Below are 23,395 nucleotides of genomic sequence, written 5' to 3' on the forward strand. Positions count from 1 at the left end.
AGAAAAAACGAGGACTGAGCGACGCGATGGCACCGCGAGATCCGCGCAGGCGCATTACGGCGGGGCGCTGCTACTTAAAGGGACAGCGTCGCGAATTGGGCCGTCCTGGCGCAATAGGCCCACCGGCAGGGGGCGCCAGGGCCGGGCCTCTTTTCTGGCTTAGAGCAGGAAGGGGGGGTGGCGGTAGGTAGCCCTGGTCGTGCATATTCAAATAAATGCAGATCACGGATGGCTAGAGTACTGCTCAAATTGGTGATACCCAAATCAGGCGCAAAACTGCTGGCAATAGGAGAAAAGACCGGAGTCCCGCAGCCCGATCCTATGCATCCCCCCCCTCACAGGGGCACATTTCCTAGTAAATATGCATAAGATGCAGCGAAATCCTATGCATGTTTACTAGAAAGGGAGCCCAGCTTAGTTCACTGTGCCTCTTTCTCAAATAGCTGAACACTGTCAGGATCCCATAGGGAAATCCTATGTTCATTTTCCGAATAACCATGCAGAGGGTTACAGTAAATCTATCTGCACGTGTCTATGATAGGTGTTCAGGTAGAAGAAGACAACGGATTCTAGATTGTGGATGTGCAGTGTTGAAAAAACCTATATATTAAGGAGCATTGGGGGGGTCACCTTCTGTTGTTCGTGTTGGGACTATGCAAACTTGTGGGTTATGCTGAACTCTTCACCAGCCCAAATAGGAAAATAGCTAAATTTCAAGTACACAGAAAATATGGCTTGCAATCTTATGCACATTTACTTGGAATTTAGTCCATTACAGTTGGTTTGACTAACTTCCAAATATATGTGCATAGGGTCAAGCTGTGCAACTGATTACAGATGCCAATATTTCAGTCGTTTCAGAAGGCTAACTGTTCACAGACCTGTTATTGTTCCACTACAAACTACATGAACTATCTTACTGGCTTAAAATGAGGACAACACATTCCCATATGCAGCCAACATTTATACAAGGACCTGAGGTTGTCATTTATACAAGGACCTGAGGTCAACTCAGCCTAACACAAAAACTTCTCAACTTTTAGAGGGTCATTTCAATAAAAGATACTGCTTTATTTTTAAATTGTGTATGATAAGATGGGGTATGTTAAATACATCTGATTTCTTATTCTAGACCAACCCAGCAATGTTGGACATCCTGTGGGTATAATCTTTGGCTAACATCTGATTTCTGCAGACTTTATAAGATACTTGCCCCTGGGAGAGGTAGCTTCTATCTCCCTCCACTTCATCTAGTTTACTAAATATAGGCCCATCATTTATGGTGAGAAGGCCAATGGAAGATGGTTGCAGAACAGCAACAGCAATACACGGAGACTTTTTTTAGCATCAAAACAACCACTTCTCGGCTCCGAATAGAACTGTAAGACGGATTGTCATCCACTTTTCATGAGCTGTCCAGGGCTCCAGACCCAAAATCTGGTCCAGCAACCCCAGTTGCTCTGAGCCGCAAAGAGGGGGTGTCATTTTCCTGGCCCCCTAGCCAGGAATGTATCATTTGGGGATGTACGTCTGGGATGTATCATTTTGACTTGGGTTTGTTTTTTTCTAAGCCACAAAAGATGTCTCAAGTTGAGCCATGTTCCAAAAAGTTTCCAACTTATTTCCCAAAGGGGATGCAGCTCTCTGGCTTCTGTTGTCCTGTCTTCACCCAGCCAGGCCTTACTCAAGTCAATCCCTCATTTCACAATTCTGTGTTGTCCCCTCTAATTCATGCCATCCACGTTTCTTGTGCTCTGATTTCCCCTAACTTGTCCCCACTCATTCACCCACCCTGTATGTGTCCCATGAAGAGCCAGCTGTCCATCTGGGAACCCCCATCCAGGGAGATATTGTGGCTTGCAGGTACACCCACGAGGAAAGGGCACTGGCTGTTAAAGGCTGCATGTAGGTAGAGGCCCTCCCAGGGTCTCCAACGCCAAGACCTTCTGTTTCACGCATTTATGTTGTGCCCTGGCCAGGGACAGGTGCTCATGAAAACCCCTGGACAACAACCCTTTTCGCAGAGTCGTGGGCTTGCCAGCGCTCCAGCACTGGCATTACAGCTTCGGCACTTGCACAGGTCTCACGTTGCCAAATATTCCCAGTGCCATTTTCCTTGCGCGGCTGCCAGGCCTGGGTGCAGCATCTACTCCATCTGCGCATGCAGCAACCCAGGCTCTGTTCCTTTTCCAGAGTGCGGAGGCTGGCGCTTGAAAGCAAACCTCTCCGGAGAGAGCAGCAGGAAATGCCCGCCGGGAGGCCGTCGCAACAGGAGGCGGGAGAGGCCTCGGCAAGGAGAAAACCTGGAAGCTGAGGGGAGGGGGTGCGGGGGAAGGCATCCGCGGGGGGAGCCGGCGAGTGTGCGCGCACACCCCACCCCTGCTCCCCGCACGCGGAGCACTTGTGCCTTGCGCTTGGCTTGTGGCCAGCCGGTCTCCATCCCCCCCTCGCACTGCGTCCCTGGGGGTAGCAGCTGTAGCTTGTGCGCTCTGCGTCCAGACTGGTGATGGCAGCGGCAGCAAGCGGGGGCCGGGGAGGCATGCTTTTGGACTAGGGGTAGAGCCCCATCAATGAAAAGTGTGTGCGTGTGTGCGAGGGAGGGAGGGAGATTCTGGCTTGTGCATTCCTTGTCTGGCTGCTGCTGCCGTCTTTGAACAGAGGCAAACTTCTGCGGCAAGCCTGAGCTGGCCCTTGGCCCTCCAAAGCTTTCACGCACTGGGAAAATGAGTTCTCCCAGCTCCGCGCAGGCACCTCGACCCCTCCCCAGTGCGCCTCATTCAAATCCATGCTGCCCTCCTCAGTGTCGTAACTTCCTCTGGAGCGGCTGCCAAGCCCCTTCAGCAGCAGAGCGAGTCCCATCTTGCTCGCATAGCGAGTTCACTTGGAAGCGGAGGCACCGGCGATGTGGAGAGCAGGACCCCCCCCCCCAGTTCCACAGGCTGGGCCTGTGAAGGGATGCGCGGGTGCCAGTTGGCCTCCCCAGTGCCCTCTTCCCACACAACTAGGGGGGAGCTGCCATAAAGCCCCTGCAGTAAGCTCTCTTTAGAGCACCCAGTCCTCACTAGCACAGGCGCCTTTTCCCTGGGTGCCCGAGGGACTCTGAGGACTGCAGCGCGTTCACTTAAGGGAGAGCAGGCAACCGTTACCCGCCAAGTGCAGTCGGAATGGGGTAGATCGTGGGGAAGGAACTCTGTATCTTCAAGGCACCCTCTCCACAGCCATATCCGCTGAGACCATGCAGGTATATTCCCTGAACATAGCAGATGATTCTGAAGCATCTTCTAGGCGCAACCTAGTTCACGCAGGGCCCTGGCCAGGCCTGTTGGACCTCCTCACGTTGCCCCATGTGAGACAACAAGGCAACCAGCCAGCCCTGCTTTGCAACTGTGCATTGTGGGAGAAGATTGTCAGTTGGGCAAGCTGTTGTGGAGGGAAGCTTATTCGCTATATCTGATCCTCTAATGGAGGAACACCATTTGAAAGCCACGGCTGCAGCCTAAGAGAAGAGTGATTTAAACAAATCCGTAACAAGCTCAGCTGAAACTCCAAACCAGACCAGACCTATGGTCCAGCTAAGGTGGGCACCATTTAAAATGTTTGCACAACTTAATTCAGTAATCCTTACAAACAATCCTACAAGGGAGGACAGTATGTTTTGTTGTTGTTGTTGTTCAGTCGCTAAGTCGTGTCCGACTCTTCGTGACCCCATGGACCATGGCACGCCAGGCCTTCCTGTCCTCGGCTCTCTCCCAGCGTGTGCTCAAGTCCATATTCATTGCATCGGTGATGCTATCCCGCCATCTCATCCTCTGCCGTCCCCTTCTCCTTTTGCCTTCAATCTTTCCCAGCATCAGGATCTTTTCCAATGAGTTTTCTCTTTGCATTAGGTGGCCAAAATATTTGAGCTTCAGCTTCAGTATCTGTCCTTCCAATGAGCAGTCAGGGTTTACTCTGTTATATATGGGGTGGTGAGAATGGTGCCTCACAGGTCACAATCTTACAGACTGATCCTGCATGCTCATCTGGAAGCAAGTTCAGTGGGGCTTCCTCCAGGTGCGCAGGGAATTACAGCCTTTGACTATGCTGTTCGACAGTCGATCTCATCTAGCTGATGTCAATGCAAATATAATGGCTTAGGACACAATCCTATGCATGTTTAGACAGAACAAAGCCCTACAACTCCCAGCATCCCCCAGCCAGCATGGCTGGCTGGGGAATGCTGGGAGATGTAGGGCTTTCTTCTGCCTAAACCTATATAGGATTGCACACTTGGTCAGTCTAAGGGCCCAGGATTGGCCACTAGCCCAGCTCTGCTCAATCATTTCCTCCCCAAAGAAGGTAGAAAGCAGTGCAGCAGGACCAGCTGTGCCATGAGGCCATAGGTGGGGAATGTGAAGCCCTACAGATGTTGCTGGACTGCAACTCCCATCAGCCCCAACCAGCGTAGCCAGTGGTGAGGGGAGATGCAGTCCAATGAGATCTGGAGGGCCACATGTTTTCCATCCCTGCATTAGACAGGTGAGGCAATTGCCTCAAGCTGCAGGTACTGGAGGACAGGGAGAGTTACTGAGATGTTGGAGGACAGAGCTGTGTGTGCCACACAGAGCCTCAGAAGCTGCCATATACCGAGTCAGACTCTTAGTCCATCTAGCCCAGTATTGCCAACACTGACTGGCAGCAGCCGTTCTCCAGGGTTTCAAGCAGGGGTCTTTCCAAGCCCTACCTGGAGATGCCATCAGCGATTGAACCTGGGACCTTCTGCATCCAAAGCAAGGGCCCTACCACTGACCTACAGCCCTTCCCTCCGGGGCTGGCCCCTCTGCCCCCCTGCAACCTAGTCTGCTGCTCACAGGTGCAGTGGAGGACACTGCCCCCCCACCAGTGTTGAATTAAGGTTCATCTGCCAGTCTGGTCAACTTCTACACATGGAATGTGTCTTTGTGGCAGGGGGGGGGGAGCAGAGGGTTAGGGCAGCAACATGTCTTGGGCCAGCCCTGCTGCAGACACTCCAGAAGTGATTAGAGGCATGGATGGCATCCATACTTGCCAAGTCTTTTAAACCAGTTGCTCTTTGGTAAAAGGAAGGTGGCAGAAAGTTTAGCTGGGCTAAAAAAAAGAACAGATAGTTGAAGTTAGAAGAGACTTCAGGTCATTTTTTCCTGGAAAGGTAGGACAACAGTGAAGCATCTAACAGGAACAGTATGAAGAAAGCCAACTGGGGAAAAAAACCCTCTAATCTAAAATGTAAGAATGAGTAGCATACAATGAAGACCAACCAAACATGTGGTTTGGGACATTGTCAAGTTCCAAAGCATAGCTGGATTCTGAAATTGTAGAATCATTCAGCTAGAATGGATGCCGTTTCTTAAATAAAAAAGAAAGCAAAACAGAACAAAACCGCAAAGACGTATACAAATTGTTCTTACGTGAACATATTTATAGGTGGTAGATACACTGCAGGTTGCAAACCCAGTGAGAGGGTGGAAACCCACCATTCCAAAGGCATAAACTCACTGGAACTCCGCTGAAAGTATTATGCAAGTGTTAAATGGTAGCTTGCTTCTTTACGTGACCACAGGCTAACAGAAACTGGGGAGGTGAGGTTGGGGGGGATGTCAAGGGATGAGAATCCATCATGTCTGTGCTCCAGGGAACAGCTCCTCCGACTTTGCCATTGGAGTCTCCTCAAGAGAGAAAGAAACCCCTTTGAACTTTGCAGTGTGTAACTAAGACCAACAGGTGGGCTATGTGGCTTCCCTTCCACACAGGTGTGCACGGATAGGTTGTGCCAGAGTGCCTTCCATAGCTGACTTCCTCATTGCTCTCCTCGATCCTCTTCCCCCTGAACTGAGGGGAGGGAGGGGCCCGCATCTCTCTTAGCAATTGCCAGCGGTTGTCTGTCCTCTTCTTGCACACTATTGCTCTGAAGCAACTAATATCGCAGTAGTATTGGGGTATGAGGCTGGTCTGACCATGTGAAGTTCTCAAGGTGACAAGGACCCCCGCCCCCCCGGGAGACCTACATGTAGGAAGAGGCAGGTAGAGGAGCTAATTACTGATGTGGGGAGAGCCTGAGTGAGTGTCTGATGGCCTGTGCTGGGCTCCTGGGGAACGGCGCCACTTTTGAGCTTTGTGGCTTTGGTAGACTTCTGAACACGGGGGTGCTCAACAGGAGTTTGTCTGAAACAAGAGTGCTGCCTTAGGGGCACTTTCACAAGCAACACCAAGCTTTTTTCTTTCCCCTCCTTGGTTTGCTTTCTCTCTTGCACTGTCGGCATCCAAAATTCAAATGCACCACCTGCGTTTGGTTTTGGCTGGATAGGCACAATTGATCCCAACATTTCTGAGCAGCAGAGGCCAGAGTGCACAAGGTGTGTGTGGCAAAACCAGCCCTTGGTACAATTCCTGGAACCGGGGGTGGGTGACAGGGCAGTAGCATAGAGGCAAATTCCCAGGGCATGGTGCAGTTGCGGGGGGGGGGGGAATCTGTGGGAAAAGAGGCTGTTTCAAAGGGCTAAATTCCAGATAATGCTTTTGAGGGAGGAAAGACTGCAGGGGGGAGGGATGTGTGTATGGGGAGGGGGGTGGTTTGGCCCAGATCAGGAAGAGTGCAGCTGGGGGAGGGGGGGTGGCTTCTGCATGGCAGTCCAGCCTCTATGAAGTGGGTCAGACCTTGCTTGATTGGGGGAGGGGGTTAAATATGTGCCAGGCCACGCATGTTCCAAGTGGGCATGATGGAATGTCTACGTTGGGGCGGGGGGTGCAGTGAACGCATGTTAGGGTGTTGGGGGGGTGAAGCTGGGGCTCCTGGATTTGTAGTAAGGCGTTTGGTGTGTGCAGGGGGGTATTTGGGGCTGTTCCATGGGGCATTTATGCGGAGATGATTTGGGGAACTTGGGTTCCTGCAGCGTGTATCTTGGGGGCGGACTTGGAAACGTTCCACGATGGGGCAGAGACCCCCACCCCGAGGAGGGGAAAGAGGCGCTGCAAGGGGGTGGGTGGGCTGCAATCACATTCATGTTTGGGGGGGGCGTTGCAAGGAGGCGGGTCCCTCCCGAGGCGGGCGGGTGGGGGAAGAGGAAGGGGGTCTCCCGTGCTGCCCCCCCTCGTCCGTCCGTCCCGGGGGCGGTGCCCGTGCTGCTGCCCCGTGTCCGCCCCACCCTGGCCGCGCGCTCGCTCGCTCGGTCTCGCCGTCACTCGCCGCCCCGGGGAGGCGCTCCGGCTGCAGCGGCTGCTGCTGGGGGGAGCCATTCTGCGCACCCCACAGCCCGAGGGGGGAGAAGAGGTGAGGGGGCACCGTGGGGGTGGGTGGGTGGGGGGAAGAGATTCAACAGGGGGAGCCCCACTTCCATAGGGGGGCGCTTGAGGAGGGGGCGCATTCTTTCCCCGCGACCCCTCCCCGTATTTAGGAAGTAACTGTTGTTTAGTGCGGAGGGGGACGAAGAGGAGGGGGGGAGGCGCCCGTTTCCCACCCCCCACCCGCCCTTCCCCCACGCTGCGCCGCTCCGAATCTCGCCGCGCCGGGTTTTCTGCCCCCCTCCCGATCCAGATAGCCGGGGCGCTCCGCGCCGGGTTTTGCGCGCAGCCGGGCCGCCGCGGCCAGTCTCGCGAGCCCAGGTCCCGCCACAGCCAATCGGGGCGCGGGGCCCAAGAGCCGGCAGCCAATAGCGACGCCGCCCTGGCCCGGCCGCGGCCAATCAGCGTCCTCCCCGACCTCCCCCCTCGCTCGGGCTGCGGCGCGCTGAGGGCTCCGAGCGGCGCCTCCATTTAAAGGGGCCGCAGCCGCGACCCGAACCTTGGGTGGGCTCCGGGCAGCGCGGGCGGTGGGAGGAGGCGGGGACCTGCGTCGGTGTCGCCGTCGCCGCTTGAGCGGGGAAAGGCGGCGGCGGCCGCAGGTGAGGGGGGCGGCGGGGGCGAAGAGGGCGGCCATCGTGGCCGCGGGGGAGGGGCGCGGCGCGGGGCGAGACCTCGTGAGGGGGGAGGGGCCTGGCGGCGGGGAGGGGGCTCGAGCGGGGGCGGGGCCAATGTTGCTGCCGGGGGAGGGGGCTGTGGGGATTGCCGCGCGCCAAGGGGAGGGATCCTGCAGGTACTTATTGGGCAGGGGGAGGAGCCAGGCCAAATCTCACCTGGAGCCCTTGGCCGGCAGGTGGGGGGGGGGCTCCGCAGCGAGGCCGGGCCTGCACGGGAGCGGGAGGGATCCTGCAGGCACTTGCTGGCGCGGGGAGGAGCTCACAGGACCAAATCCAGGTCTAGGAGCAGGTGGGGCTAGTCGATCTGGGATTGGGCTACGCCAGGAGAGGGGTACGGATCTGCAGTCAGGTAGGGCTAAGCAGCACCAGGGGGAGGGGGTCCTGCAAGTACTTGGTCGGGGAGGGTGGGGGAGAAACCACAGCGTTGAATTGAGACACAGCCCTGTTACAGCAGCAGGAAAGATTCACTTGACGCTCTTGGCAGGTGGAGCGGGAAAGACAGTGATCTGCACTGAGGCGGGGCTGGCTTGCCCCAGGGGGAGGGATCCTGTGGGTACTTACTCAAGGAGGACGAGTCTAGCGGTTGAGCTCAGCGAATTAAGGAGATGGAAGGGGTCTTGTAGGCCATCTAGGCCAACCCCCCGCTCAAGTTGTGACCATCCAGGCCAGTCTCAGCCTGTTGCCTTGGAGGGAGGGAGTGGTAGTGGTTTGCAGAGTGAAGCAGGTTTCACTCTGGAGGACATCAGCCAGGGAACATGCAGAGAGAGGAGCCAATGACTTGAGCTGGGACAAGCTCCAGTTATAGTAGCTGGTTGAGCCGAGCCAAGTCTCGCCTGGGGGGAAGCCTGCAATCAATGAAGCAGACCCTGCAAGGACAGGCTCAAAGCGGAGGCGCAAATTGTTTGAATTGGGCCAGTTCAAGTCTCAGGGGGAGAGAGAGTTTGCAACAAGGCAGATTTGGATCTGGGCTCCGCTGGGAGGAGGGGGGCTTGGATCCTGCTATCCTGGATCAAAGGGCTGGGCACAGGCCAGCCTAAGTCATACCTTGCACCCTTGGAGGGTGGGATGTTGGTTGCCAGTGAGGCAGATTTGGGTTTGAAGGGCATTAGGGAGGAAGGAGCAAATGGTTTGAGCTAGGCCAGGCCTTGCTTTGTCTGACACAGCCTTCCCCCAGAGAGGGGTCTGCAGTTGTAGGACTTTCTCTCTCTCTAACCATGTGTAGGATTGCACCCTTAGTGACTCTACTTGATTTGGGGGTTGAGAATTACACTGGAGTGGGGAAAGTGGTCATTGAGTTATTCCTATAAGTGATAACAGTTGGCAGGAGGCAGTTATGCCCATGATGCATGCACAGATAAGGTGTGGGTAGCCTGTTGCATATGCCCCTGAAGAGAAAGAGCAATCCAGCCTTCACCAACCTGGTGCCCGCCAACTGTTCTATGCTTGAAATCCCACCAGCCCACATGACCAGTAGTCAGGAAGATTGGGAGCTGTAGTTGAAAATGTCTGGAGGGCACCAGGGTGGGGTGGTCTCCTGCAGCATAAGCCCACAGAGAGAGCTGGAAGAAGCTGAGGAGGATCTGTGGTGGATCCTTGAGAGGGATAGAGGAAATAGTGAAGGGTGTGTTTGTGCATGTGCAAACAATGTCTTGTGTACCTCTGTGGAGTGGTGCAGTTAAGAGAAAAACTATTGGACACCAAAGGCTGTCAAATTTGTGGAATCTTGTTCTGAAGAGGTTCAAGGGAAGACTGAGAACCCTAGATATGTATTTTAAGAAAATCTGACTACATGACTTTGGGGTTCCTTTCAGTGCTTCTGTCTTTCTTGAACTGCATGAGCGGCCCAGGTTGAGAGATTCCCTTGGAGCACCTTTGTTCGCCTTCTAAAGGGGCCATTTGCTCCTCCCTCCCTCCCTCCCAGATAAACAGGTCGGGGGCACAGCTCTGTTCCACAGACTATTCCTGACAAGAGATGTCATGCAAACTTGTCCGTCCTCAGCTCCACCTGTTACACCGGCACACAATTGCCTCCGAAGTGTGGGTGCTCTGGCCTCACCCTAGTTTCCATGGCGGACAGCCAGGGGAGGCACGGACAGGTGCTAAGAGTGCTGCTCATGGAGCAGTAGGCAGGCAAGCTGCTAGTGGTTGGTCTCCTTTGGACTCTGGAATCCTCCCCAGGCCCAGGTCACTCACCTGCCCCCAGGCCTAAGAAGCGGTGGCTCTGTAGTTGCACCTGATGGAGACTAAAAGCAGGGCTCCTCATTTGGAGGAAACTCATAAAGGTCTGCTAAAGATTTAGGGTTGATGCCATATTGAGGTGTGAAGGCTTAGAGGGAAAACTTCCCTCCCCATATATCCCATTTTGCAGATAAAGGAACTCTGCCTAGACATTTAGTCCACTGGCGGTGGATCTTCAGTCTAGTCTCTACTACCTGTCAGTGGTAGTCAGTGCCCAGGACAGGACTGTACACCTTTTACCTCACCCATAGCTGCTTTACCCCCAGCATTGTTCAGAGGAGACTAGGGGTTAACTGAGAGGAAACAAGAGAGGCAACACCTTCTGATTTCATACAGACATTGCTTGCCAAACAGCCTCCGCTATTCTCCAAAGTAGCATTTGCTCTTTTTCTGGGTTCTGCTAATGCAGATTCAGCACTGAGGGCCAGCTCCGAAATATGCCTCCAAGCTGCAGCTACCTTGTGTACTTCAGATTTACATATTTGGATTTTCAGCCTGCTCTCTCCCGGTGGCTCAGAGCTAGCAACAGCATTTAGAAACAAGCTCTCAACATGCTTAATTAAAATGGTTCTTTTTCAAAAATCCAACTGTTAAAAAGACCACCATTCCTGGCTGCCAAGAAGCTTGTCCAAATTTAAAATGAAGGACGGGGAGAGGCGTACTCAGACTTGGGCTGCTGGGGACCTTGTGAGGAATTCCAGCGTTGAGGAGCAGCTGTGCTCCTCTGTGGGGCCTGGCTGATGGTGTTGCAAAGGGGCCCTTCTGAGCTGCCCTGTGGACTGTGGTGGGATTCAGTGGGCATCTTGGGAGGGCCCTGTGTGCATGGGATGGGCACAATCTGTTTATCATTTGAATGAGCAGGGCCCATGACAGCATGTGGATGGAAAAATGCCACGGGCTCTCAGGAGTAGAAAGGCACCTTCAAACTCTTTGGTCTCAGCACCTGAGTTGTTTAAAGTAATCCTCCAGCTAGTAACTTGTATGTGTTTGCCAACCTTGTTTCTCCCAAAATTGGTCCCCAAAGTGTGAGAAACCTCAGTTGGTATGGGGGGGGGGCAGGGATGATGTGACAATTCTCACAACTCCCCCCTTTCAAATAACTTCTTGAACTTCTGTTTTCTGAACCAGTTCTTTTGAACTGGTTTCCAGTATTTGTGATTAGGGAATTGATTCTGGTTTAGGGTCAAAGCGAGTCAGAGATTTTTGGTTCAGTTTCAATTCTGGCTTATTGGGCCCATTTGGGGGGTTCTGTTTTCAGTCTGGCCCCTTGGTGGTGGCGGCTCATAGACTCATAGAATCATCTCCTCCAGGGTGTGGTTGAGTTGGCTGCTCAGAGGAGCAACTATTCAAGTTATTGAAAATGTTCTGATGTGCTTTCCTTTCCCTTTCTGGTCCCCAGTTCTTAGCTGTTCCTGAATGGATTCCAGTGAATTTCCTGGCTCTCTAGGGCCACTGTCTCTGCCTGACAAGCCACTGATTGGTGACCTCCCTGCAGACATGGAGTTTGGAGAGGATTTGCTGGCCTCCCAGACGGCCTCCATCCCACAAGCCTCAGCTCTTCAGTCCCAAGAGATGGAGTGGGAAGCGCCCAAGCAAACTGCTTCGGATGGCAACTTAGACCTGGGCTTAGTGAAAGCAGACGACTTGCCGGATCTAAGCAAGCCCAACAGTAACAGTCTAGCCCTCGACAAATCTGGTACTTTGGATATCTTGGAGAAGCCTGGCCTCCTGGAAAGCTTGAGCAAAGAGGATGATCTGGGGGCTCTGGATAAGCCCGAGGACCTGGACAGCTTGTACAAAGCACGTGCATCTGAGGATCCTGAGGATGGGCCCAGGGACCCTTCTGTGCCAGGAACCGAAGCTCTTGTGCCAGAAGCTTGGAAAGAAGAAGTTGCCTCGAAAGCAGACTCCGGAGGCGCAAAAGACGGCAGGGCGGAGAGCGCAGCCTCCCTCCTGGGCAGTCACGTGGTGGAGTCGCCTGACATGGTGGAGGCGAGCAGCACACCACCCTTGCAAGAGCCAGCCGCCTCGCCTGGCAGCTCACCAACAAGTCCGCGGCTGGCAAAGAAAGCCCGGTTGAAATCCCCAAGGAAAAGCTCGCCAGTGCGGAAGGAGGACGTGGCGGCATCCGCAGAGGAGGGGAAGGAGTCCGTCCCCAACAGCGCTTCTGATCCTCCTCCTGAGCAGGTGAAAGGGAGCCTGGCTGAGGCTGAGAAAGAGAGCAGCTCCAGCCAGAAGGACCCTGCCAAGCCCAAAGCACAAGAGACTGAACAGTCGGCCCCACTGCCAGGTGGGTAAGCAGAGGGGGCTATTCCTGGGGCACAGCCCTCTCCTCTTTGCTTCTGCTCTGGTGCCAAGTGGGAGAGGCACGCCAGTGGCCACTCCTGTTGCCCTTCTCTTGGGAAAAGGCTGTTGCAGCTTCCTTCCAGGGCTCCTTGTGCACAGCCATGCCCTGTCTGTGCTCAGCAAGCAGCACATTGGGGATCCAGCTGCTCTCCCCTCCCTTGCAAGATGCTTTCTACCTCCGCTTCTTCCCCGGGCAGAGCTAGAGGGCCCGGTTGGCTTTCTGATTGCTGTGCCGATTGTCAAAATGTTTCTGCTTCTCTCCCCACAACACACACACCCAGCCAACACAGTCGTGTGTGTGTGTGTATAGATAGGCATGTGGTGGTAGCTTTGAAGCAGCAGCTCCTTCCAGTCCCTGGCTCTGCATTTATGGCAAGACTGCAACTTGCCCCATCCCTGGCCCTCTTGCCAGCTTTTGGGTCTCTCTTGTGCTTCTCTTGCAGGGGAAGGCCCTGGCGCAAAGGCGAGCGAGCAGCCGGTTGAAAAGGTAAGGTGGGGGGGGGGGTGGCAGCCCACCCGAGCATTAGCCTTTCCACGAAGATCCTCAGTGCCTTGGCCGCATGTTGCTCTTTTAGGAGCAAAAGATCCTAATCCTGCTTCCGTTGCCCTTCCTTAGGTGTCCCAGGCTTAAAGCTATGTGCACTACTTGTGCCCCCTCCTTTTTTTTCTCCGCCTCATGATTGTGTGTGCACCAATGTAGACCAGCCTGGTGTCCTCCAAACGTGTTGGACCACAACTCCTGTCCTCTCCAACCAGCATGGCTATTAGTCATGCTAGCTGAGGTTGCTGGGAGTTGTAGTACAACACATCTGAAGGGCACCAACTTGGGGAAGGCTGGTTTAGCCTTGGGCAGGGCTTACCTTGAGCTGCATGACTTGAACTGTGCCTAGCATTCTTGGGCGCTCAGTAGACAGCTGCAGAGTGGGGGCTTCCCTGGGCTGCCTGCCTCTGTCTGTAGCGACGATTCCTCGGTGTCTTTCAGGAGCAGAAGAGGAGTGAGCGAGCCAGGAGGGCAGAGGTGTCTCGGCCTGAAACGGTCAACTCCTCTGAGAGCAGTAAGTTGCTTTAGCCGGCCCTGTTGAAGTTCAGTGCAGAGAACGGCTCCCAAACAGTAAGATGGAACATCAGGATGGAACATCAGCCAGGAACATCAGAGCAACTTGGGAAGCTGCCTGGTGCCGGGTCAGCGCATTGGTCCATCTTGCCCAGTCTTGCCTCTGAGCGGTTAGTGGCTCTCTAGGGCCCTTGGCCAGAGAGAAGGACCTTCCCCGTCCCCAGCTGTCTGGGATCCTTTTTAACTGGAGGTGCTGCATGCAAAGCAAGCACTCTGCTACTGAGCTGCAGACCTTCTCTGGAAGAGTAGGCTGTTTACAGGTACTGTGGTGTACTGGACAGGGAGTCAGGCTTGGACTGGCGAGACTCAGGTTCAAATCCCTGCCTAGTCTTGAAGCTCATCAAGTGTTCTTGGGCCAGTGACGATGTCTTGGCATTCCCCCCCCCCCCCCGCCTCACAGAGTAAAAGTAAGTCAGTGGATGGGAGAGAATTAAGGAGAAGATAAATTGGGACGGGTTCAGAGAAGGGCACAGAGATGATCAGGAGACTAGAAACGAAGTCCTATGAGGAAAAAATTGAAGGAACTGGGTATGTTTAGGCTTGAGAAGAGAAGACCAAGGGGGGATACGACAGTACTTTCCGAGTACCTAGATGCTTGGTGAGGGCTGCAGCCTGTTCTCCGTAATCCAAGACTGCAGGACACAAAATAACGGGCTTCAGTGACAGGAGGGCAGCTTTCGGTTGAGCACCAGGGAAAACTTCCCAACAGTCAGAGTAGCCAGGCCATGGAAGTGGCTGCCTGGGGAGGTGGCGGGGCCCCATTGCTGGAGGTCTTCCAGCAGAGACTGGGCAGCCATCTGCCAGGAATGCTTGAAACTGAGCGGGGGGTTGGACTCAGTGGCCGAACTGGCCCCTCCCCACTCTCAGACCTTGAAGGAAGAGTGGGATAGAAAAATGGTTTTAAAATAGATCTATAAGGAAAGGGTGGAATCTCCCCTCTGGAGCATTTTGGAGAGAGGCTTGAGGATGGATCAACTTAGATAGGTAAAGTGGATCCTGCCCTGCCCTGGGAGCCAAAGTCTTTTTCCAGCTACAAGCCCCCCCTGTCTGCGCTGGACTCTGCATAGGCCCGACAGGGCCTTCTCTTGGGTGACTTTCCAGTGTTTTGGTTTAATGTGAGCTTCGGCTATTGGGCGGTATAGAAAGAAAGAAATAAAGCGGAGAGAGGTGGTCTGGCCACAGGCAGCGGTGCTCAGCACGAACTTTCTCGCGCCTCACAGTCCCTGTCTCGGATGAGGATTCAGACGCCATGGTGGACGACCCCAATGACGAGGACTTTGTCCCCTCCCGCACCCGCCGCACCACCCGCATGTCTCTGCGCAACCAGCGGGCGGCCCGCTCCACCGTCACCAAGATGACGTGCGCCAACTGCCGGACGCCGCTGCAGAAGGGGCAGACGGCCTATCAGCGCAAGGGCCTCCCGCAGCTCTTCTGCTCCAGCTCCTGCCTCACCACCTTCTCCAAGCGGCCGCTCAGCAAGCGGAACTGCACCTTCTGCAAGAAGTGGGTGCTGGGGCTAGGCGTCCTTCCCACGGCTTGCTATGCCCGGGTGCCCTTGACGAGCCTGCTCGTCCCGCCTTGGCAGGCCCCGCCTGTGCAAGCACCCATCCCCGCGGCTTGCTCCTCGTTGCCTTTGGCCTCCCCGTCGCTGCTTGCCGTTGTTTGCGGGGACAGGCCCAGGAGTGGCCCATCAGCCCCCAGTCTGACCGATGCCTTCCTGTTTGCAGGGAGATTTGGAACACCAAGGACTCTGTGGTGGCCCAGATTGGCTCGGGCAGCTCTTTCCATGAGTTCTGCACTAATGTGTGCCTCTCGCTATACGAAGCCCAACAGCAGAGACCGGCACCCCCGACACCAGAAGCCTCGGACACGGTCCGTTGCAGTGTGTGCTACAAACCAGGAGAGGTGCGTGCAGTTGCTCTCCGAGGCAGGATTCAGGGCTGAGGTGGGAAGAGAGTCAGCATGAAGGCCACCATGCTGGAGTGAGGTGTGCCGAAGAGTGCATATTGGAGGGGGTGGGGCTAGCTCAGGAGTGGAGCTCCGGCTTTGCTTGCAGAAGTTTGTCCCAGGGTCAGGCCCTTTCATGGGCAACTCCAGAGGTGAGGGTGTGAGGGAGCGGGGCTGGACCTCTAGCGAGCTGCCCCCAGGCAGAAGAGGTGGTGCTGGCCTAGATGGTGTGAGGGTAGCCTCAGGGGCTTGTATCCACTGTTTTTGTACCAAGGTGGAAAAATTGGGCAGAAAAAGGGAGCTGTATTTGGCAGATTGCAGAAAGGAAGCCATGGGGCAAAGAGCTCCTTGGAGATCATAGAATCACAGAATCATAGAATAGTAGGGTTGGAAGGGGCCTACAAGGCCATCGAGTCCAACCCCCTGCTGAGATGAGCAGATCGATCGGCTGATGTATTGCCTGACCATTGGTAGGCAGCAGCCTGCCTGGTTCAGCCCTTGAAGCACAGCTTCAAGAAAAAGAGCAGTATAGGATGAAGCAATGATAACAATAACAGGATTTTATGTACCAGAGAAGCAGTACTGGGAAGGAAGGAAGCTCTGCTAAACGCTGGATTGTCAAGTAGCAAAACAGACCTATGTGATGCTTGGGCCTGATTGACTCGCTTACTGAGAACAGCTAAAACCCAGCACGCACCTTGTCCCAGACAGTGTTAATTCCTAGGTGCAGAACACGGAATGTGGTGCAGGAGACTGACAGGTGACATTTCCTTGGGCTGAAGCGGCCTCCCTTCTCCTGGCCCAGCCATCGTCCTAGGGGTGTAGGGCACCACTGCTCCATTCCTCCCACCTCTGTTGTCCCTGGAGGGGGCGGCTGGTGCCGGCCTGGGTGAGTGATGGCTCTGCTTCACCTGCAGATCCAGCACGAGGTCAGCAACGGGAATGTGGTGCACCGCATCTGCAGCGACGCCTGCTTCACCAAGTTCCGTGCAACCAAGGGGCTGAAAACCAACTGCTGTGACAACTGTGGCCTCTACCTGTACAACAAGGGGCTGCCGCTGGAGTATCTCTTCCACGAGGGGCAGCAGAAGCGCTTCTGCAACACCGCTTGCCTCAACAGCTACAAGAAGGTGAGGCTGGGTGGAGGACGAGCACTGCTGGGAGCGGGGGCGGGAGGGAACAGTTGCACGCAGCTCTGGCCCCCGGGTCTGAGCCCAAGAGCAACGCTCCTGTTAGGCCAGGTCTGTGTGATGGACCTTGAGGCCTTCCGCTGGGGCTCGGAAGCCTGCAAGATCGTGCAGGGGCTTTTCTACCCCGGCTTCCCTCTCCCTGGCCTGAGGGTGTGTGAGTGTCCTTGTGGGGAAGGTTGCAGAGGAGGCGTGGCAGGGGAGGGCTGGGCTGGGTTGACTGTTTGGTCTGGGCGTGTGAGTGAGCCTTGCAGGGGGCGGGGCGGAGGGTCCCAGCAGGGGCTGAGCCTGACGGCCGCCTTGCCCTGGGTCTCTGCAGAAGAACACCCGGGTCTATCCATGCATGTGGTGCAAAACGCTCTGCAAGAACTTTGACATGCTGTCCCACAAAGACCGGAATGGCAAGATGGGCCTCTTCTGCTCCCTCTGCTGCACCACCTCCTACAAGGTCAAGCAGGCGGGCCTGACAGGTAAAGAGCTTGCTGGCCTCTGCCAGTGCTTTGAGGGCCGCAGAAGGCTTGGCTGTTGCTAGGCCCATTGCAGCGGAAGCAGGCTAGGGGGGCTGCAGGGCAGCAGGGAGGCCCCTGTCCTTGGGGAAGGGGAGCCAGATGGGCCTGTGCTGAGGAGGTGTGGACTGCTTGCCCAACTGCCACATGGTTCCTGGGCTAGGCTGGGGCCTCTGCCTCCCCCAGGGCAGCTTGCCCTGTGTGTGGGCCAGTATGGGTCAGGCCTCTGCCAGTTGGGTCCTGGCTTCTTGAGATCCCAGTGTGGGGCACAAGGCAAAGGCCCTTCACCAGCCTGGCCCTTCCCTCTGCCTTCCCTCTCTCCCCAGGACCCGCTCGGCCTTGCAGCTTCTGCCGGAAGACCCTGCCTGAGCCCTGCTACTACAACAAGAACGAGCAGGTGGTGTACCAGTTCTGCAGCCCCAGCTGCTGGACCAAATTCCAGGTACATACGGAGGCTCTGCCGCCGTCACAGTGATGGGACCAAGCCCAGGAGCGTGGGTTTTCTGCATGGCTGTGATCTGGTGCATCCATCAGACTCCTGAAAAGTCTCTGCTTTCATATTTAAAAAAACAAAAAAAGAAAGCGTCTGCTCTTGTTGTTTGCTGAGAAAAGCTTTGAGTGGTGAAGGCCGTGTCTGCTGCAGGCTCTAGGGCTAAAGATGGTGTAGAAGGGGGCTTTTCCTGGCCAAGGGGAGGGCTCATGTTGCTCTTCACAGTTGCCCGTTCCCTGCCAGCACCACACGAGCCCCGTCTATCCTTAATTGCAAGAGCAAAGTCCTCTACGAGTCGTGCGTTCGCCTTCTCATCTTTTGGTGCCGCTTAGTGAGAAGAGCCCATCCCTCCCCCTCTCCCTGGGTCTTGTGTGTGAGGTTTTGCCATTTCGCTTCGCAGACCTTCAGCCCTCCGCTGCCTTGCCTTCCAAGCTCCACATCGCCCCAGCCACCTGATCCGCACACACCGCCTCCTGCCCTTGGGCCCTGTGTGAGGTTCCCAACTACCCACGCCCTGCCAAACCAGCCTTCCCACCCCGCAGCCCCACCCGCCGCTGCTCTGTATTTCAGCACTGTATGAGTGAACGTTCTCCCTAAAGAAAAATTAAAAAAATAGAATGTTCATGAGCCTCTGACGTCGCAGCAGCCTCGCCAGTGGCCTGAGATGGGGCGAGGCGGGTTGTTGGGGGTGGATGAGGCTAATGCATCTCATTTTTAGCTTACTGGTATATCTATATATGATGTTGAATCTATCGTGGGGGTCATTGTCTCAAATAAAACTGTTTCTCCTTCTGCTGATGCCGAAGAGAGTTTGTGTCTGCTATCCAATAAATCAGTCAAATTAACATTTGTGTGATTTGCATAATTTATTCTACTCGCAGAGTGTTGGTCTTGTACTGCCATTGTCCATGGCCAAACCCTGTTCCCTCCCAGGAGCAGCAGCTGGACGTCCCCTGGGAAGAGCCTGTATGGGGTGCCTGCTGATCGCTGTCCCCCTCTCCTTATACAGCGGGACTCGGCCAACCCTCAGTGGTGGGGGAAGGCGAATGCGGGCTTGTGTCCACAGCTTGTGGGTTGGGGGCATGGGCGGGAGGCAGGGAGGGAGGTGCTGTGGGTGTGGGGGCAGAGGCTGTGTCGGGGTGGATATGGGCCCAGCTGGCTGGGGGACAGTGCAGGGAGTCCCCAGAGAGCAGTGTTTGCGGTGTGGGTGGGCAGGAGCGCAGTGGTGGGGGTGGTGAGCCTGAGACAACAGCTACAAGGTGGGGAGTGGCCTTCTGGGGAACGGTCCCGAGGCGGAACAGGAGCTGCAGGCCGGACACCATGGGCAGAGGTGGTCCTGTCTCCCCTTCTGAATCTTTCCCCTTCTGAATCTTTCCCCTTCCCTCAAAATGCAGCGCACCAGCCCGGAAGGTGGGATCCACTTGACCTGCCACTCCTGCCACAACCTCTTCGCTGGGAAGCCTGAGATCCTGGACTGGCAGGTGAGGGGGCTGCATGGCGAGGTGGCGTTTGCCCCAGAGGGAGCGGGGAGGGAGCAGGTGGCAAGGCCTGAGCTGGCTGGCAGTTTCTACAAGGGCAGTCTGGCAGCGGGAGGGGGTCTGCTGGCTGCTCCTGTGTTCTTTGTGTGGAGCTGTGCGCGCACGCACGCGTGCAGAGGTTGTGCTGGCAAAGGGGATGTGGAGTGGTCTGCAGCGGATCCAGCCAGCTCAGCTGGGCTCGGTCTCCCGCAGCCGGTGCTGCCCCTGCCTGAGGGCCAGGGCTGACCCCCGCTCCCCCCCGCTCTCTTTGCCAGGACAAGGTCTACCAGTTCTGCTGCCGAGATTGCTGCGAGGACTTTAAGCGGCTGCGTGGGGTGGTGTCCCAGTGCGAGCACTGCAAGCAGGAGAAGCTGCTGCACGAGAAGATCCGCTTCTCGGGGGTGGAGAAGAACTTTTGCAGCGAAGGTACCCGGGCCGGGGAGCATGAGCAGAGCCCTGTGGCGGAGAGGAGGCGGGGCGGAGAGATGCCTGGGGCAGGCGGCAGGCTCTCCGCTGGGCCCCTGGCTGGCGCTGGAGGAGGCTGGCCTGTGCTATTCGTGGCCAGCCCTCCCGGGCTTCCTGAGCCCTTGCATGTGGTGGGTAGGCCGGCTGGAGGTGGCCAGTCCCGTGGAGTAAGCGTGGAGAACCAGAGAGGCGAGCAGCGGCGAGCCCCCCGCCCACTGGGGCCAGTGCAGGGTAGTTTTGCTGCCGGGCGCTTCTGCGTTGCTGTGCTTTGCTGTGCCTCGAAGGCCTTGCCTAGGGCTCCCTGTTGCCGCCAGGTGCCCGCAGCGCTCCCCTGGGAAGGTTTCACCCCTGTTGTTTCTCCGCAGGTTGTGTGCTTCTTTACAAACAGGATTTCACCAAGAACCTGGGCCTTTGCTGCATCACCTGCACCTACTGCTCCCAGACGTGCCAGCGGGCCGTCACCGAGCAGCTGGAGGGCAGCACCTGGGACTTCTGCAGTGAAGAGTGCAAAGGCAAATACCTGCTCTGGTACTACAAGGTCAGTGCAGCCTGTGGCCTGCACCAGGAGTAACAGGGGCCTTGCTGCCCGGGTGCCTGTGTGTGAGCATGTCCTTTTCGGTAGGGCTCCCAAAAACCAACACTTCATTGGAATTCCCCATGAGGGAAGGTCTGGCTTGCCTTCAGTGGTGGAGGCTCTCCAGGAGCAGCTCCTCTTCCCTCCGGCTTTGGAGGCAAGGCTGTGCAAATGGCTTTGTGCGTGGTCTCCTTCAGATTGGAGGAGCCTCCCCCAGTCCCAGTTCTGCCCGCGTTGAAGCATCAGGCACGGCCAGCGTCGAGGGTAGGCCTGGTTGGGCCCCTGCCGAGGGTCCCTCCCTCAGCGGGGGCCCACTGACCAGAGCCCCCTGGAGTGGCTCCTCCTCTTCCCCGCTGCAAGCTGCTTGTTCCCCCGCCTCTCGCTCTGGCCCAGCCAACGATGGTGGTGAGGCAGAGCTGGAGATGCCACTGCTGCCATGCGCTCCCTGCCTGTCGAGCGAGCACATGGGAGCGGCAATGAGAGAGGCAGAGCAGCTCGTGGCCATGGTGGCAAGCAGGTGGGCTCACTGAGGGAGGGGGCCGTGGAGGGTGTCTTGCCCAAGGGCCCTCAACAGTACTGGCAGCCAAGCTTGGTTGTCACGCTAGTTAACAGCCAGCTTCTGCCTTGGTTTACCTGACGGCGTAGCTGACCCTGGTGATCGAAGCTTCTGCTGCGTGTGTGTATTTTGCAGCGTGCGGCACTGGGTTTTTTGGCCAGCACTAAGGCTAATGCAGAATCCTGGGGTCGGACCGGGCCATTTAGGCCACGGGGCCCTGCTCAGTGCAAGAATCCAGCTTAAAGCATCCTGGACAGGTGGTTGCCCGACAGAGCACCCACCACCTCCCCAGGCAGCTGGCTCCCTTGTCTGCCTGTTCTGACTGTGAGGACGTTTCTCCTGCTATTCAGCCACAGTTTGCCTTCCTGTAACTTACGTGTTCAGTTAGTTATTCTGAAGTCTGAAGCCAAAAAAAAACAACACTCAGCCAAAGGCTCCTGGGCAAGGGAGACCCCGCCCGCAGGCTTACAGTCTGAAACACAAGAGCCGCAAGGCAGCACTAACTCTTCCGGGCTGGGGGAGTAGCCCTGCCGTCCCTCTTGTCTCCCTCCGGGCTGCCTGCTGGGCTGGCTGCTGGCAGTGACAGCCGAGGGAGGAGGAGCCTTCATGAGGGAGGCCTTCTGCACGTAAAGAGAAAGCTGGGCTCGGATGGGTGCCCAGGATACCTCACCGGAAGCCAGAGCCCACGCACGGTGGCAGTGCTTTGGTGGATGTGTCTAACCCTCCCTCTCCTCATGTTGTGGACTTTAGGCAGCTCGATGCCATGCCTGTAAGCGCCAGGGGAAGCTCTTGGAAACCATCCACTGGCGAGGGCAAATCAAACACTTCTGCAACCAGCAGTGTCTGCTGCGGTTTTATAACCAACAGAATCAGCCCAACCTGGACACCCAGAAAGGGCCCGAGAGTCTGCTGAACAGTGAGTAGCTGCTGGCGCTTTAGCGAGCCGAGAGCTGCAGGGAGCGTGGCGGCAAGGGCGCTTAGGGCACGGGACTGCACTGGCCCCTGTGGGTGGGCTTCATGGGACCTTCGTTCCGTCGCTAACCTCTCTGGTTCTATGACACACAGGACCAGCCAGGAGAAGCCGTGGCCAGGGCTGCCTGTAGCTCCCACACTTAGCAGGGAGGCTCCGGGACGGCTGCCGTGAGTGGCTCCTTCCTCCAGCGGAGAGTTGTGTGGGTAGGGCCGGGCCGGGCCTGGCCTGGCCTGGCCGGGGACACCATGGCTGGCTGGCCGGCTGGCTGACCCACCCGTGCCTCTCTCCAGAATCAAAAGCTAAGCAGTCCTGGGATGGGAGAGATAGAGGCAAATTGTACGAGGAGACCCTCCTGTGGTCGGAGTGGCCTTCCTCTAAGCTGTCATGCTGGTCCTATTTTCCAAGGCAGGTGCTGTGAAGACCCAGATGCTGCCAGAAGGTGTGGTAGGGACCCCCGTCTGCTGCCTGGAATGGGCAAGGAAGCACGGGGGGGCCCTCCCGCTTTTTCCCGTTTCACATTCTCAGAACTTGCTCTGTTTGCTGTGCCTGAGACTGCTCTCTCGTCCACCACCACCACCCCACTGTTCCACCCCATATGCCCTCTGTCAAATATCTCTGCCATAGCCAGCAATCCTTGATCCTCCTGAGGGAGCTGGGATGGTGTGTAGCCTGCTTTAAACCAAATGTTTTGCAGCTGAGAGAGCTGAATACGGTGATAGTTGTATATGTTCTGGACAGAACCATAAGTTGGCATAAATATCTTTGTTGGCCATAAGGACTAGACACTTGTTTTTTTAAACAAAAGGTGGGGCTTGTAGGTTGCTGTATTCAGGGTGAAGACCCACTTCTGAGGGGGGCTTTTCTTCTGACACAGAATAGCAGATCACACGCAGTGCTGGCTAATGGAGAGTCCACCATCCAAGGAAGTCCAAGGCCACGGTGGGCTGAGGCACAGATGCCACCACCCATTTCCTCCCAGCCGTTGTATTTATGTCTTTATTTGCCCCTCCTCTCCCCCCCTCTCGGTTTATTTCTGGCTTCCAATTTCACCAGTATAAGCCATGTGATTCCCTGCTTGAATTGTTGCTGGATGGATGGACCTGAACTTCATTGGGGAACTATTTTTCTGTTTGTTTTTTGAGGGGGGCCTCTAGTTCTCCCTATCCTCCCCAAATACCTTTATGATTTCATACATCAGCTGATTTCATTTTTTATTATTCAATTTATATCCCGCCTTTTTTCCTCTTGCAAGGAACCCAAGGTGGCTTTCATGATCCTCTTCGTTTTATCCTCACACCAACCCTGTGAGGTAGGTTAGGCTGAGAGTCAACGACTGGCCCAAAGTCACCCAGTGAGCTTCATGGCTGAGCAGGGACTTGAACCCGGATCTTCTGAGTCCCAGTCCAACACTCTAACTGCTAGCCCACACTGACTCCCTAGCTAAGACCTAGATGTGTATCACAGATCTACTCCTGAGCCCTGTTAAACTCCTTGATGAGGTAATTCTGTGGT

General features: G+C 55.9%; 1 protein-coding gene across 6 annotated transcripts in view; it reads left to right on the forward strand.

The window, feature by feature from the left end:
• Positions 1 to 7,171: 7,171 nt before the first annotated feature.
• The window catches only part of ZMYM3 (zinc finger MYM-type containing 3), a 28,981-nt gene continuing 12,757 nt past the window's right edge, over positions 7,172 to 23,395 (forward strand). The window contains exons 1-13 of one of the 6 annotated variants that reach the window (XM_084813488.1): positions 7,172 to 7,285; positions 11,608 to 12,498; positions 12,998 to 13,041; positions 13,537 to 13,609; positions 14,889 to 15,171; positions 15,396 to 15,573; positions 16,533 to 16,745; positions 17,122 to 17,272; positions 17,635 to 17,750; positions 19,193 to 19,279; positions 19,591 to 19,741; positions 20,146 to 20,318; positions 21,661 to 21,826. In XM_084813488.1, the coding sequence (XP_084669614.1) occupies positions 11,625 to 12,498; positions 12,998 to 13,041; positions 13,537 to 13,609; positions 14,889 to 15,171; positions 15,396 to 15,573; positions 16,533 to 16,745; positions 17,122 to 17,272; positions 17,635 to 17,750; positions 19,193 to 19,279; positions 19,591 to 19,741; positions 20,146 to 20,318; positions 21,661 to 21,826 (2,509 nt within the window). In that variant the 5' untranslated portion in view covers positions 7,172 to 7,285; positions 11,608 to 11,624. Of the gene's footprint in view, positions 7,286 to 7,746; positions 7,896 to 8,019; positions 8,087 to 8,162; positions 8,320 to 11,607; positions 12,499 to 12,997; positions 13,042 to 13,536; positions 13,610 to 14,888; positions 15,172 to 15,395; positions 15,574 to 16,532; positions 16,746 to 17,121; positions 17,273 to 17,634; positions 17,751 to 19,192; positions 19,280 to 19,590; positions 19,742 to 20,145; positions 20,319 to 21,660; positions 21,827 to 23,395 lie in introns of those variants that run through there. The other 5 variants (XM_084813491.1, XM_084813486.1, XM_084813487.1 and 2 more) reach the window with 5 other exon arrangements.

Source organism: Heloderma suspectum, chromosome 9 (genome assembly GCF_057233095.1).
Source record: "Heloderma suspectum isolate Gila_16-S chromosome 9, 16-S_ref, whole genome shotgun sequence".
Taxonomy (NCBI): domain Eukaryota; kingdom Metazoa; phylum Chordata; class Lepidosauria; order Squamata; family Helodermatidae; genus Heloderma; species Heloderma suspectum.